This window comes from Zingiber officinale, chromosome 10A, assembly GCF_018446385.1.
Source record: "Zingiber officinale cultivar Zhangliang chromosome 10A, Zo_v1.1, whole genome shotgun sequence".
Taxonomy (NCBI): domain Eukaryota; kingdom Viridiplantae; phylum Streptophyta; class Magnoliopsida; order Zingiberales; family Zingiberaceae; genus Zingiber; species Zingiber officinale.
Genome location: NC_056004.1, coordinates 86,339,372 through 86,354,545, shown reverse-complemented (window position 1 = coordinate 86,354,545; position 15,174 = coordinate 86,339,372). Strand labels below are relative to the sequence as shown.

Sequence of the window (15,174 nt, the reverse complement as noted above, 5' to 3'; positions counted from 1 at the left end):
ATCAATCAATGAGGGGTGAGTTGCTCCTCAAAGTGCAAACAACGATATAGGGGCAGGGAGGGGAGAAGCAACCGAAGGGGGCGCAGGGGGTCTCATTTTTCTGTCCAATGCATTATAAAGAAATTTGAATGAATAAAACACACCTTACACCTTTGAGAAGGAAAACAAAACCTAGGGCACCGACACAGTGGGGAAAACAACAACAGAAGAGAGAGTTAGAGACTGCTCGTCTCACCGATGGAGGGTGCCTCTGAGAGAGGCAAATCCGTCCCTGTGCCAGGGAGGGTTTCGTTGTTTCGGCGACGAGGGAGGGTGCGGCGACTGCGAGTCTACAAGGAAGGAAGGGTTTCGGCAACGAAGGAGGGAGCGATGAGGGAAGGTGCGGCGAGGGAGGGTTTCGGCGATGGTGAGTAGAATCGCGAGGTTATTTGCTTCGGTGAGGGAGGAAGAGTAAAGGGCCAAAAAAAAAAAAAAAACTTATTTTATATATATATATATATATATTTTTTTTTGGGCCCCTTAAGATTTTGGGCCCTGGGCAAGGGCCCTGGTAGCCCTGGCCCAGGGCCGGCTCTGGAGTGAGAGGTAGAAGGGGATCATTATTCGAGGGTATGAAAATAATAAATATAATTATAAAAAAAGGAAGGAAAAAATAAAAATACAATAATAGTATAGATTAAAAAAATTCATCGTGCATATATGTATGAATTTTTTAATAATTGGTAGACATAGTTCCGATTTATATTGATAATCGATAAATTTTTTGATAGAATTAGATCCTGATTAATTAATATAAATTGAAAATCTAATACTAACTAATAAAAAGGAAAAAAAAATAAATTTATTTAAATATATATGAAAAATATAATAAGAATTAATTCAATAGTTTAAGATTTATACATGATTAAATAATTCGGGCCATAAAGAAAAAATGCCATTTCCACAAACTGTGCGTTCTAATTTTGAGCTGCCATTTAAGGCGTATGAAACGATTGCGCGGTCAGTAAAACTGTGGGGGGGCAGCGCACCGCCTTGTCGCGTTCGTCGTTAAATTTGGGATCTCGGTGACCGCGTCACCAAGGAAGCGGCGATTTCAATCCTCAACCAAGCAATTTGATCCGATCGAGATGGATCTGGCCTCGGATCGAGCCGGCAAGCCGCTCGCGGACAGCCGCAGACAACCGCCAGGCGCCGCCCCACCACCACCACCTCCTCCTCCCAATTCTTCTGATTCCACCCAACCGCACTCCCACCCGCATTCTGACTCTACGCAGGCGGTGACCTGGAGCAGCGATTTGAATAGGAGGACACCCCCCTCCGCGCCTCCTAATGGTGATGCTCCTGCCGCCCCTGTCCGGACCGGTCACAACCCCGATGCGAATCCCTCGCCGGCAGACTACGACAACAAAAGTAAATGGTTTCTTATTCTTGTCCTTCTCTCCGCATTTCTGATTATGATACAAAGAACAGCTGGTTGATTTTGGAGTTCGTGGTGGTTAGATACCATGGAGACGGTTAAGAACGTGCTTAGCAGATGGGGGAAGAAAGTAGGAGAGAAAGCAAAGGCCGCTGAGTCCTTCTCAAGAGATACATGGCAACACTGTGAGTACCATACGTATTTGGATGACTTCTCGTATAAAGAGTTTGATTCTCTTTTTGTGGACACTTTTCTGAATACTTCTATACTTTTGAAGTAAACGGTGTTGTTTGATAAGATGTCCTCGGGAAAATTAGCAGTGATCTACAAAATGATGTTTTTTTTAATTTTTTTTCCCCCAAATTATAGCTTATTTGATCTTCTTCCTTATTAAACGGAAGTGTTGGTGTCATTAACCAAATAGCTCCTAAGCTCAATGAATGTAGATGAAACAATTCCGTTAGCATCACTTGTCCCTCTTTGTCCATGTGACGAGGGCGATATAAAATACATGCACACAATGCAACTTGCAACTAAAACATAAGCATCCAATGGAACAAATTAATCATCATATTTAATTGATAAAATTTATTTAAGAAATCTAGCAGTTAAATATTATTTAGAGCAATCACCTACTTCCCTATTTGACCCCTATAGTATTCTCCTCGGCTAAATTGAGTGACAACACCAAAAAATATCCAGCTACAAAAAAGAGAAAAAAAAAAAACTTGTGAGAATGCAACAGTATGTGTGTAGTAAAAGGGTTGGCAAAAAGTTAGTAGGAAATGGACTAATACAACTAACTATACAGTAAATAAATGATCTCATGAACACCATCTTATATCATTTTTAATTAGCTTTTTTGTTTTTAAGCAAGCTTGTGCATAGTGAACTTCTAGATTAGCTTATCATGACTTTATCATGGCTATGCTCCAGCTAAGATCCATGTGGTGGCAAGAGACGTGGGTAAAGCTATGAAAGGGCTCAATTTTGCTACAATGTCTTGCTCTCTTTAGTTTCTTCAATTCAAAACATTGTTGTGACAACATCAGAAGCCGAAGCCATTCGACATTGTTGCACTTTCAACAAGCAACGAACATGTTCTTCCCTTTCCACCTTATTTTGCATCTACAATCCTCTCATTGTGTTACCACAATAAGCCCTAGTTTTGTCCATTTCTGTGTCTTGTTGGTTCTTCCTAGTAAACCTTGATCCCATGCTATTATTATTGGTGAACAAATCTTTTGCCACCTCAAGCTTAGAAAGGTCTATGCCTATTTTGTGCATATGGAAGTGGTTCCATTTATATAATGGTAGTGCCTAACCTTGAAATTTCTTACTCGTTTATTTAAAAATTGTTGTAAAGCATTTGTTCACCTCATTTAGGGTGGTAACTACAACAAGAAATTTATCAATGTTTTGGTACCTAATAGGGGGAATTGGCAATACCTATATATGTATCATTAATGAATAAGATATAACCCCCATGGGTTGGCGTAGTTGGTACCTACATGGGTGGTTGCTCCAATAGGTTTTGGGGTCAATTCCCAGCGGTTGCAAAATGCCTCGTTGGTGCTTGACCTCCCCTATGCGAAGGGCCATTGCATTAGGACAAATGCCCCTCAGGATTTACCTCATTCCAGAGAGTGTGGGGCAGTCATGGAGAGGCCGCGGTGAAGGCTTCACCTTTTTTCTCCAATTAATGATTAAGATATTTTTTATATGCACCTTTACATATATGTGTATTTACAGATAAGTTCATAACACTCCTCTTAGGCTAGTTCAAGTATATTGTAGAAATTTAGCTTGTTATAAATGTACTACGTTTTTTCAAAGATCTAGTCAATAGTTTCGTTAACTTATCATTAGATTACAAATGAAGTGGTGATTTCCTTAGTTTTCACTCTCTCTCATGTTAAGTGAATCAATATCTAAGTGCTTTGTTCTCTTATGAAATATTGGATTCAAAGCTCTATGCATATAACCTACCCTACCTCAATCATTAGTTGTTTAATCAGATGGTTTTTACATATTGCTATGGTTATGGCACTATACTTTGGCCTCTTCACTTGATCTAGCTACAATGTTTTTTTTCTTATTTGTTTAAGAAACTAGAGTACCTCTTAAGAGAACATAATATCTATATATATAGCGGTACTGTATGTGAACCTGCCTAATTTGTACAAAAATAAAAAAGATGACCTTGATGACAAAATAAAATATCTTTCCCTTTGAGTATTTTTTGTAATCTTAGATTTCTTAAGGCTATGAACCAACTGACTGATCACACTAATAATAAATGAAATGTTTGATTTGGTGATTGTGAGAGAATTTATGATCCTACCAACCTTTTGTATTTCCTTGGATCATTTAGATGGAGATAAAATTTTCAATTGTGCAATTCTGATGGAGTCATCACTAGTGATGATAATGTTATCCATATAGGTTCCTGAATTATAAAATAATGTAGAACACTAATTGATCTATAGTACTCTTGGCCATGTCATGTTACATAAGGGTTGAGTTGAATTTTCTAAACAAATCGCTCAAAAATTATTTCAATGCATACAGTGATTTCTTTAACTCGAACACAAGACTATTGTCCTCTTGAGCAATGAAGCCTAAAGGTTACTCTATATAGAACTCCTTAGAAATATCAATGTAAAAGAAGACATTCTTAATGTAAAGCTTTTAAAGGGACTGGTGGAAGACAGCAATAAAGGATAAGAAAAGAAGGACCGAACTGATGTTTACCACTAGGGAAAATATATCAATATAGTCACCATAAATCTAAGTGAGACCCTTAGGTATTTAGACGAATTTTAAGACGATCAACAGTGCCATTTGATGGGCATTTAACTGAGAAAGCCAACATTCAACCTATAGTTGACTTTCTTAGAGGAAGACAAACAAGCTCCTATGTATCATTAGAGTGGAGAACATCCTTTTCATTAAACCTAACATGCTGCCTATCCTGAATTTGAAAGTATCTTAGGGGCGTTCTTAAGAATTGACTATGAAGATAAAGATGCCAAAAATAAAGTATTTAGATGACAAAATGCATAGGATATAAAAGGAGAAAATGAATGTAAACTAGAACACTTATGAGCACCTTTATAAAAAGCAAAGGGAATTCCCAAATCAGAAGGGGGATTTAATATGATGAACGGAGGGCAAGAGAGTTTCAAGGAGATCTTGGAGTGTTGTTATGGAGCTATCATCAATTGTACACTGATAAGGGAGGCCCCTTAGGTAGTGAGTTAGTAGCAGCAAATGGTGGGGAGAGGTCTACTAGTGGTGAGGTAGGAAAGGATACTAAAGTAGAAACTGAGAAAACTTCCTGTATAGACTCATCTAGAGATAAAGTAATGGAAAACAATGGGGATTCGAAAAGGGTACACTAATACAACTAAAGGCATGACGTGTCTCAAGAAAGTAACAATGATAAGATAACTTATAATATCCAAGGGATATTAGGTGAACAAAGTTAGTGCATCCAAAGATCCATGGTAGAAGACAATACATAGTATCTAATGTAAAAAAAAAAGAAGCTAGTGAAAGCAATTTAACCATAGAAAGTAGTGGATGATATACGATAGACAAGACAATATGCAGTGAGAATAGAACCACCCAGAAAGAAAGAGAATAGACATGTTAGAGTAGAGTCCAAATAATCTCAACGAAATGTTAGTTTTTTTATTCTGCTTCACCATTTTGCTGAGGTGTATATAAACATAAGGAATGATGAAGAACATTATTATTCGGTAAAAATAATTGAAAACATGAGAATAGAAAAAATCTAATAAAAGATAGAGAAAAATTCAGAACAATTTTTCATTAGAAAATAGTAGGTCAATTGAGAATAATTTTTAATAATAGTGATGAAGTATTAGAAACTATTGGTAGAACCAACGAATGAAATACTGTTCCGTGTCGTCCGGCATGGATGATTTTTATCGTTCCGCTAGGGAGGTGAAATCGACACATCACGAGCGATTGTCTTGAGTAGCAAGGATATGTCACCGGATGCTTTCGGTGTCGCCGAAGGCGTCGTGGGGCTCCTGAAGCGTCTCGAGCGCCACAGGCGTCGCGACGCGACGCTTCTGGCGCTTCCAGAAGCATCGCCGGACGCTTCCGGTGCTGCTGGAAGTGTTGCGGGCACGACGTCGGGACATTTAGGGTTTAGGTTACTATGCAAAATTAATATTTTAATTTAAATAAATCAAACAATTCTTACTTAAGTGTGATATTTGAAAGAGACTTTCATTAACCCTAATTAAATTATTCCAATAAAATATAAAAAATATATTTTAAATTAAAAAAATTAATAAATTTTATTAAATAATATTCTGAAATTGTTTTGAATGTTTTAAATTTTATTTAAAAATTCTAAAAAATCTATTTTTTAAAAAAAAAAATCTATTTTTTAAAAAAAAATTCTAATAAATCAAATTTATATTCTGATTTTTTTTAAAAATTTATTTTGTATTTTTTTACTATTTTAATGTTTAATTGATATTATAATTTTTTTACTATTTTAAATATATATTATTTAAATTATTAATTAATTAAATAAATAAATAGTTAATTTATATAATTATTATATATAAAATAGTATTTTGTATTAATTTATATACTTATGATTATTAAATCTGGACATTGGAGAACTATAAATGTTACCTAAGCAAAATATTACAAGAACCAATGCTTCCATTTGATTCACGCCACTCCGTTTAGTATTAGTAAGGGAACATACTATGATGTATCAATTTTAATTCGAGTTATTGATAGATCAATTTTCTTTAAAAAAATTATATATGCAAAGGTTCCTGAGTGAGGATTCAAGGAGACAGATATGGAATATACAAATAGTAGGGGTACTACCATGGGCAAATGAGTTAACTAGCTGACATGAAGTACTAACAATAGATTGGAGCCGGAGGTGCCTTGGGGTACTCCTCTACGACAATAATTATAGTAAGACCAGATATGGAATATACAATAATTATATTTAATTATTTTTTCTAACAATATTAAGTTGTTTAATAATGGAGAACTTATATAAAATCAATATACAACTTATTTTTAAATTATACACAATAAATATATTTATCTAATAATTACAATATATATATATATATATATATATATATAAAACTGTATCGTTCCGGTCTGGGACCGAAACATCAGCACGGGTCGAGATTTTAAACCTTGAGTAGAACTAACTTGTTTTAAACTTTAAACATTTGAATGAACCAAAAGGGTATAGAAGTGTGCTTATGAACATTACTAAAGTCTAGAGAATTTACTATACTTTAACTTTAAACATGACTTACTATATTTACCTAATTGCTAGGGTTGCATTAAAAAATTTGAAGATTAAATAAATTAAGAATCATCTACCTTGAATTTCAAAAAGATGGATGACTAAGATGACTATAAAACGAGGCAATGCTATAGTTAAGAGAGTTGAAGACAATAATGTCACATGCAGCTAGTAAAGTCCATGAGGCTCATTCCTGACATCAATTACCTTGCCTCTCCTTGAATCCTGAATCAAAATAAAAATGGTGCCAAAGATGATAAAATAATTCATTAATATATTAAGCTTATTGATAGACAATAATGTCAGTGAAACCTGAGGGATATAAAACATAAAAGATTAATGTACCATAGATAAAAGGGAAACATCTCCAAAGACAGACACCAATTGACTACCATTGCATTGATAGGATGTGGAAAGGTGTGAACAAAGAAAGAGGATATGCTACTGGTGATATATGCAAAGGTTCCTGAGTGAGGATTCAAGGAGACAGATATGGAATATACAAATAGTAGGGGTACTACCATGGGCAAATGAGTTAACTAGCTGACATGAAGTACTAACAATAGATTGGAGCCGGAGGTGCCTTGGGGTACTCCTCTACGACAATAATTATAGTAAGACTAGACTGAGTTGACAGAGAGAAAGTATCAAACTAAGCTATAGTGGGAAATTTTCTGTCATGGCCAGGAGATGAACACATGATGAAGACGGGGGCTTCACCTACTACTTGGTCTCACGAGAATCACTGACACAAAGTTGAATAAACATAGGCAAATCAAATAAAGGGGCAAATTCCATCTTTAGAGATTTTACTTGAGACTTCACTCTGCAGTCAGATGAGGTGGTGTTCAATCATGGTGACGCAGGATCTAGTGGTGTTTGATCTGCATGTGATTTATGTCACTCGATCCACAAGTGACATGCAGATAAGGGAAAGACTCCACAACTAATGCTTGTGATTGAGTAAAATTCAATTGAGTAGAATAGATCAGTGACAAACATAGCTACAACGAAGAGTAGGATGGCGAAAGATACATGGAAGTCTTGATTGCTGAACATGAAGCATAGTGGAGACTGACTCTCACTTTTATAAAAAAAAATGATAAATCTGAAATAATGTTGAGGAGTGAAATTATTTCCAACCTTGAACCCTAGGTAGGCCCCCTTGTTAATCAGTAACATATTTTACATATACAACCATGTATATGTATAGATGTGCATATTTACTGATTGGTGATTGGTCCACAACAGTAGCAAATTAAATGTCTCTCAAAGTTAGAATGTGTTTCAAAGGTAAAATCCTTATCTTTACTGTGAGGTCTCCTTTATTGAATAGGAGACCCATTATGGTGCATTAAGGCAAAGGGCGATTCAAGTAGTGATACTTGTATATCGTACATTAGTAGTCCTAAAATGATAAATGTTATCATCGTTATAAGCCCTATTGAAGCAGTGGGGAAAAGGGGATGGGTCTGGATGTTCCTTGTTGAGGAAAATTTTATTTTCCTGATAGATTTTCCATGCCATATCCTTCTTGTTCAGCTGTTGTACTGATCTGAATAGCTAGACATTGAGAGCTTGCTTGATCCCTAGTTGTTGAATAATAGATAATAGGGTCCCCACCACATGGAAAAATTGAAATATTTTTATTTGCTATGCTAACCACCTAGTTGATTCCTTGGCTTGTGGAGAGGGTTTGTACCAACGTTTAGGAGTTATAGCTCAAGGAGTTGTAAGTGGATCGATTATATAGAGGTTGGTGATGAGTTTGGATGTCTTTGTGATGATTTTATACCATTTTCAGCTTTATGTAGTTGTTGCCCTATTTGGTTCAACAAGATATAGTGTTTTCAGATTTTTCTTGACTTTTCAAATTTGGATCTCAAGTGGATTTTGGGTACCTTGTCTAAATGACCAATTAAGTCAAAGAATTCACATTTAATTATAACATATAACTTATCTAAAATATAAATACATTTAATAAATCACCTATTCATGGAGTAATTTACTCCAATAAAAAACCTATAAATCTAATAAGTATATTTAGCGATATGATAGTCCTAATTTATTTACTTCTGCCTATCGTGACTCTAAGAGGCACCATTAAATTTCAATGTTTCTACAGTTTCATATCTTCTGTTCCTTAAAATCACATTATCTCCTAGTTGCAACTCATTTTACTTAATTGATATTGCCACTAACCTTATTATTGAGCATTCATTAACTCATTATTTTGGCCTAGCCCACAAATCTGATTACCGACTCAGTTCAATTGAGTCTGATTTAGCAGTCAATAGCTTCCCATAAGTCGATCCTTGATTTGGAATCAATTTTTCTTGACTTGGCAGACTTGGTTGGTTTTTAATGTTGGTCAAAGCTAACCTGACTCAACCCAATTTCACCCCTTACATATGTGCATTCCATTTAAAGCTTGTTCTACTTCTGAAGTTTGAATTCTACGATAAAAATTTAAATTTTTATACTAACATTCACAATAATGTATAAATCGATAGCATGCTCAAATACTAAGCTCTTTTTTATTCTTCTGCAATTCAGTGATTCAATCGCATATCAAAGACAATTGAATATTTGATGAGCAACTTCGGTTTCTCTCTCTCTCTCTCTCTCTCTTTTTTTTTATTTTTTTATTTTTTTTATCGTAGTTAACTTGGGGTTTTTATTGGAACATTTCAATAGTGTAGATTCTTGAGTGGCTTTATAAGGAGGGATTTAAATTGGGAGGTTAGATTGCAAATATTGACATGGAGAATTTATTAAATGGTGAAACAAATTGCTCTACTTGAACTTTGATCTTAGTCATAGTGTCATCCTATTAATTCTTGGAATCCCATGTAGCAGCTAATTGACAAAGCAGAGCACATCTCATTCTGTAGGTGATATAATGATGGCCCGATAAACTTGTATAGTTGAATTTAGGAAAGAGTAAAAGCTTAGGAATGAGAGAGCATAATTTTCTCTTCATAGGCTGACTTCATCAATTTTAACTTTCGAAGTTTATGCTAGTAGAGTGATTCTGTTTACTTGCACGTAACAAAATGTTTCAGTTTCTTTTCTTCCATACTGCTATGAACTATCTTGTTAGTTTTAAAAGCTTGCGACACCATGAACAATAACAGATTCTTTGGAAGCCATTCAAGACAAAAAAAAAAGGATCCTGAAACTCAAAGAAATGCATCATTGCAAAGAGTGTAATACCATATTAGTAGCACCAACATTATACTGGTATACCTGTTGTTTTCACCTACCTATTGAATAGGTTATGTATTTTCTTCAGTTATAAATGGTGTTTATTCTACCGTTTACTGACAAGGAAGCCATGTCTTACATTTATGGATTAATCTACAAAGTGAACTATGCTTAATTGTATAAATTCTCAACTTGCTATTTGCACTAAAACATGATCATTCTCCATCCAGTGAAAACAGGGCCTAGCTTGGTTGATGCAGCTATGGGAAGACTTGCTCAGGGTACCAAAGTTATAGCAGAAGGCGGTTATGAAAAAATTTTCCGACAAACTTTCGATGCATTTCCTGATGAGCAACTTATAGATTATTTTGTTTGCTACCTATCAACATCAGCTGGCCCAATAATGGGAGTCCTTTACCTCACTACTGCAAAACTTGCCTTTTCTAGTGATAACCCTCTTCCTTACAAATCTGGACAACAGACTGAATGGAGTCATTTTAAGGTATATTTTTTATCCACCAAATTTATATCAGGAATATCAAGTTCTCACATTTTTTTTCCTAGGAAATGCCCACCTCATGCTCTTGTTAGTCATTGCATGGACAGTTATTGTATTAATAGACTTACAATTGAATTGCCTATATTAATAGTTATTAGATGCATATTGAACTCATCTGGTATGCCTGACTCAAATGGATACCTAGCTAGCAGTTCAACAAAAGACTAGCCTAACAGCTCAAAATTATTGTTTGATCTTGTGCTAGGCTGTATGGCTTCATTGTTCTACCCATTCAGTCCTTTACAATCGCAAAGTATTGATATTTTCCCATATTGGTTTCTGTTTTATCCTTAGTTATGGTATCAAGATTCTCAAAACCATGAATATCGGAGATCTATTTTACCTAATTCTGGGATCTTGATACACATAACAATATCCCATACACGTCAAACCTATTTCTTACATTGATATTTGGACTATTAATCTTCTCCTCATGTACCCGTGTTGTTGCACTTGACACTGCAAGTTGAGTACCTAAGTATGTCTTAATGCTTTAAATTGAACAAACATTGCATTTTCTACTTTAATTCAGTTTACTTTCGATTTTCTACAAGTTTATTTTCCTGAGCCCCCACTGATCACCTCCTCATCATATCTTTTGCTTCATTGACTTGGATAGTGATCTTCAGTCCTCAAATTGTTTTACACAGCCTCATGCATAGAACCTTGTTTTCTCCTGTGTTTCTTTTCTTTTCTATACACTAGCAGATTGTAATAAAAAAAAAAGTGTCAGTTAGTTTTTACGATTTAATGTACTTAATCTTAACTGTGATTTAATATGATTAATATGAAGTATACTTTTTTTCCTTCTCGACTTATTTATGCTTTGTTAATATAATCAAGTTTATCGACTGAAACTCTCATGATTAATTTGCAACTGAAACTCTCATGATTAATTTGCAGATTGCAATTCCCTTACCTCAACTGATGTCAATTGTGCCCTCTATTAGCAAAACAAATACTGCTGAAAAGTATATTCAAATAGTCTCGGTCGACAATCATGAATTCTGGTTCATGGGATTTCTGAATTACGACACTGCCGTGCACCGTTTGCAAGAAGCTTTGCGCGATATGCAAAAGGAAGCATAACCATGTTACTTTTAGTGGGGCAGTAGATTCAGGTGTTTCTATGGTGCATGTCAATATTTATTTACTTTGTTCATGTAAATGCAGTTAACAATTGATTTGTGACCTTCAAGCTTTGCTTCATGTCAATTACATGTTGGTTTTACACTCAATTAACTTTGGTTTCTTGTTCTCTGTTAAGGTATTCAACTCTCTTTCTTTTTCATTAAATTGTATTTTTCCTACCTTTTTCATTCTACTATATATTTTTTCCCATTCTACTTTTGTGTGCATAAAAAAAACACAAAACCCTTTTAGAACTTTTGATATTTTTTAGCTTAAAATATTATTTTTTTAAAACTTTTAATATAATAAACAAAAATTATTAATCTATAATTACACAAAAATCAATTAAATTAAATTAAATTAATGAATCATTAATGGAATTTGGAAGTTCAATTTAGTCAATCAAAATATTTTTTAAATAAAATATATATATATTTTTTGCTTTATCAAATTTTTAAATAAAATGTTCACCTATCTAATGTTAATCATTTGATAATATCATCCATCAATTCATATTTAAAAAAAAAAAATTAATTCAATAATCGATTAAATATATCAATTACTCAAGCTTAACATATAAATAATAAAATTATAAATATTTTAGTAAAAAAATCGATAAAAAAAGTATTTTAGTTTTACAATATGATAAACACGGTTTCAAAAAATAAAAGGCCTGGCTCAGACAAATGAAACGTCTTCTCATTGATATCGAAATATCTCTAAAGTCTGACATGAGTTTCTCTATTTCATTATTCATCATCGCACAAGCAAATAACAACGTAAAAATTTCTGAATTAAAGAAACAAGTTAAATCCAAAAACAAATTTAATTGCATGAAAAAACCGATAAAAAAATTACAATAATCAAGTAAATATAGAAATATATTACAGCCAAAAAAAAATAAAAACAAATAGAGACATCATCAGAGACTTATAAGCCAAAATCATGAAACACTTCATTACTTTATTGCAGAAGTTTCTCATCACATGATCGAATGCCTCTTGACAAAGGGAATATAGAAACAACCTTAAACACAGCGAAACAATCTACGAGGACACGGAAACACGAAGAAGATAAGCAAAGCAAGACGCAGTAGAACAACCGAACAGACGAAAGGAAGCGGCGGACGGACCTGATGTGAAGGTAGCCTGAGATAGAAGTAATTTATAGCCAGCTGAGGAAACCCTAAACCTAATTCTTTTCGACCGGTCCACAGGCGGCTGTATGTTGCTGTCTTATATCTGAGCCGTCCGTTAATATCATAATCGAACTAATGGATTAATCAATGATTGGATTATAGGGAGGGCACAACTAAAGGAGGGGGCGGATCTCCTGGACCAGGAATTCCTGGTCCACCCCTGGACCACAAAGTAAGTATAAAACTTTCTCTCACGTGCTTTGCACGTGCACGCGCAACACCCAAAAAAACCCTATCTCTTCCAACTCCAACTCCAGCGTCGCCTACCTCCCTCCAGCGCCGCTTCCTTCCCGTGCCTCCATCGTCGCCTGCGAACTCCCTCTAGCGGCGTCTACAGCGCCGACCTCCAGCAAGTATAGCGCCATCTCCAGCGTCGACCTCCAGCGCCGCCTCCGCACAAAAGCCCTAGCGTCTCGACATCTAGTGCCGCCTTCCTCTACGCTGCCTCCATCCAGCATCGCCGACCTCCAGCGCCGCCTCCAGCCAGCATCGCCGACCTCGGGGACCTCCAGCAACCTCCCGTCCTCCACCTCCAGCGGCCTCCGGCAACCTCCCGTTTCTTTTGCTAGATGTTGAATACTTTGTATTTTTGGTTTATCATTTGTCTTGTGAACTATGAGATCATTCATGATGGCGCATCTCTAAATGGTTATGAACAAGAAGCTACTACATCAGGGATAACTAGTTATATGTGGCAGGGCACAAGTGGTTGGATGGCCACCGATCCGAAGTTATAGAAAGAACACAATGGTCACAAACCCGACCAAGAAGAAGGAGGATGATGAAGTGAAACAAGGGACGGAATGCCTCTATGTCAAGGTCAGCATGGATGGAGCTCCATATCTCAGAAAAGTTGACCTCAAAATGTATTCCAACTATAAGGAACTCTCACTGACTCTTGAGAAGATGTTTACTTGCTTTACTATTGGTAAGCTATCTTGATCTATGGTGAGTATACATGCTATATCTTGGTAATTGGTATTAACACTGCTCATTAACATTAATGTTGTCGAAGATGCACTGAGAATGAAAATTAAACACAAATGTGATAATGTTCTTTTCATTTCTCTATTTATTAGTGTTTTGTGCAGTTAATCTGTAACAACAATATATTAGCAGGATCTGTTAAGTGCCATGAATTGATCTGCTAAATCTATTCTATGCGAATCTTCACTAGTCAGTTAGGTGGAAAAAACTATCGGTCATTTGATTTCAATGTCAAATGGGAATAGAAGAGAAGAGTCTCCTATGGTTTTAGATTCCATGCATTTCTGGCCTTTGTGCCGAAACTGCATCAAATTGATTTATCGCATTCTTTTTTTTGCGATTTATTTTGACAATCTTATATTCCAATTGGATTCAGGATTGGAACTATTCTCTACTTCAACTAGTACTAATTCTTTGTAGTTGGTGTTGCGGCATGTTTACTGATTCATGCAGAACGTTGAGGATCATGAAAGGTTCAGATGCAATTGGTATTGGTATATGTTTCCATTTCGTCCTCTGTTTCTTAATCAGCAATCATTAATTATCAAACAAATTCGGATTGGTTGATAACATACAAGCTTAGTTTTTTACCCCTACAATATCTCAAAAGTAAGCGTAATTGTAAATAATTAATCTAAGCTGATAAGCCCTACTGTTAGCCTGTGGTTGACCAGATCTTGTACCTGATAGAATTCGCAACAGTTCGTATCCTGTTTCCTAACTGAGTAAATTTTGGTGCAGCTCCGAGGGCCATGGAGAAATCCAAGAGCAGAAACTAACAAAACATGCAGACCAAACTAGTTGCAACTGGCTCACAGAAACTGAAAGATATCTGTTTAGTCTTGTCTTTATTTTGTGATTTACCAGAGTGGAGTGAAACCTCTAGTTTACTTGCTAGTTCGTGGACAGTGTTGGTAGTTGCTGTAGTAGGTATTATCTTGTCATCTCGTATGCATTGGTATTAGAAGTGTGCTTTCATTAAGTTGAATGGTTTCTCTTGCATGGTTGATTCAATTTGATTGGAACAAGATTATCGAATTGCCCCTGCGAACAACTTCTAGATAAAATCATCAATGCAAGTTCACTAAAGTTCTGATAACGTTTATAGCTTCAAATCCAGTCGTGAGGATCAATTTTGATTTACTAATGGTGAGCCAAGCTTGCATAGGTCAACTTGAAATAAGCTGAAAAAAAAGCTATGTACAAAGAACAGTCAAGAAACGTGAAGGAAATATGAAAAACAACAGAACAAACTAGTTCAATCTCCTTGTGCAGAACACAAATGGAAAGCGATTCTGATTCTAAAAGCTCTGCATGTGATTTAAGAGGCTGAGGCAGACACTTGAACA

The 15,174-nt window shown here is 35.4% G+C and overlaps 2 protein-coding genes and 2 non-coding genes across 4 annotated transcripts; 2 read left to right on the top strand and 2 right to left on the bottom strand.

Moving 5' to 3' along the window:
• Positions 1-974: 974 nt before the first annotated feature.
• Positions 975-11,747, top strand: LOC122026166 (GEM-like protein 1). The gene is made up of 4 exons (XM_042584809.1): positions 975-1,410; positions 1,501-1,602; positions 10,181-10,452; positions 11,413-11,747. Exons 1-4 carry the CDS (start codon positions 1,128-1,130, stop codon positions 11,596-11,598), a joined length of 843 nt encoding a protein of 280 aa, XP_042440743.1. The 5' UTR covers positions 975-1,127; the 3' UTR covers positions 11,599-11,747.
• A 565-nt stretch (positions 11,748-12,312) lies between these two features.
• LOC122028426 lies at positions 12,313-12,408 on the bottom strand. Its single transcript, XR_006124807.1, has one exon. It is a non-coding gene; the product is annotated as a small nucleolar RNA R64/Z200 family (small nucleolar RNA).
• A 149-nt stretch (positions 12,409-12,557) lies between these two features.
• LOC122028425 lies at positions 12,558-12,633 on the bottom strand. Its single transcript, XR_006124806.1, has one exon. It is a non-coding gene; the product is annotated as a small nucleolar RNA Z199 (small nucleolar RNA).
• Positions 12,634-12,864: 231 nt separating this feature from the next.
• Positions 12,865-14,408, top strand: LOC122026757 (auxin-responsive protein IAA5-like). The gene is made up of 4 exons (XM_042585480.1): positions 12,865-12,872; positions 12,958-13,383; positions 13,537-13,766; positions 14,202-14,408. Exons 1-4 carry the CDS (start codon positions 12,865-12,867, stop codon positions 14,243-14,245), a joined length of 708 nt encoding a protein of 235 aa, XP_042441414.1. The 3' UTR covers positions 14,246-14,408.
• Positions 14,409-15,174: the final 766 nt, after the last annotated feature.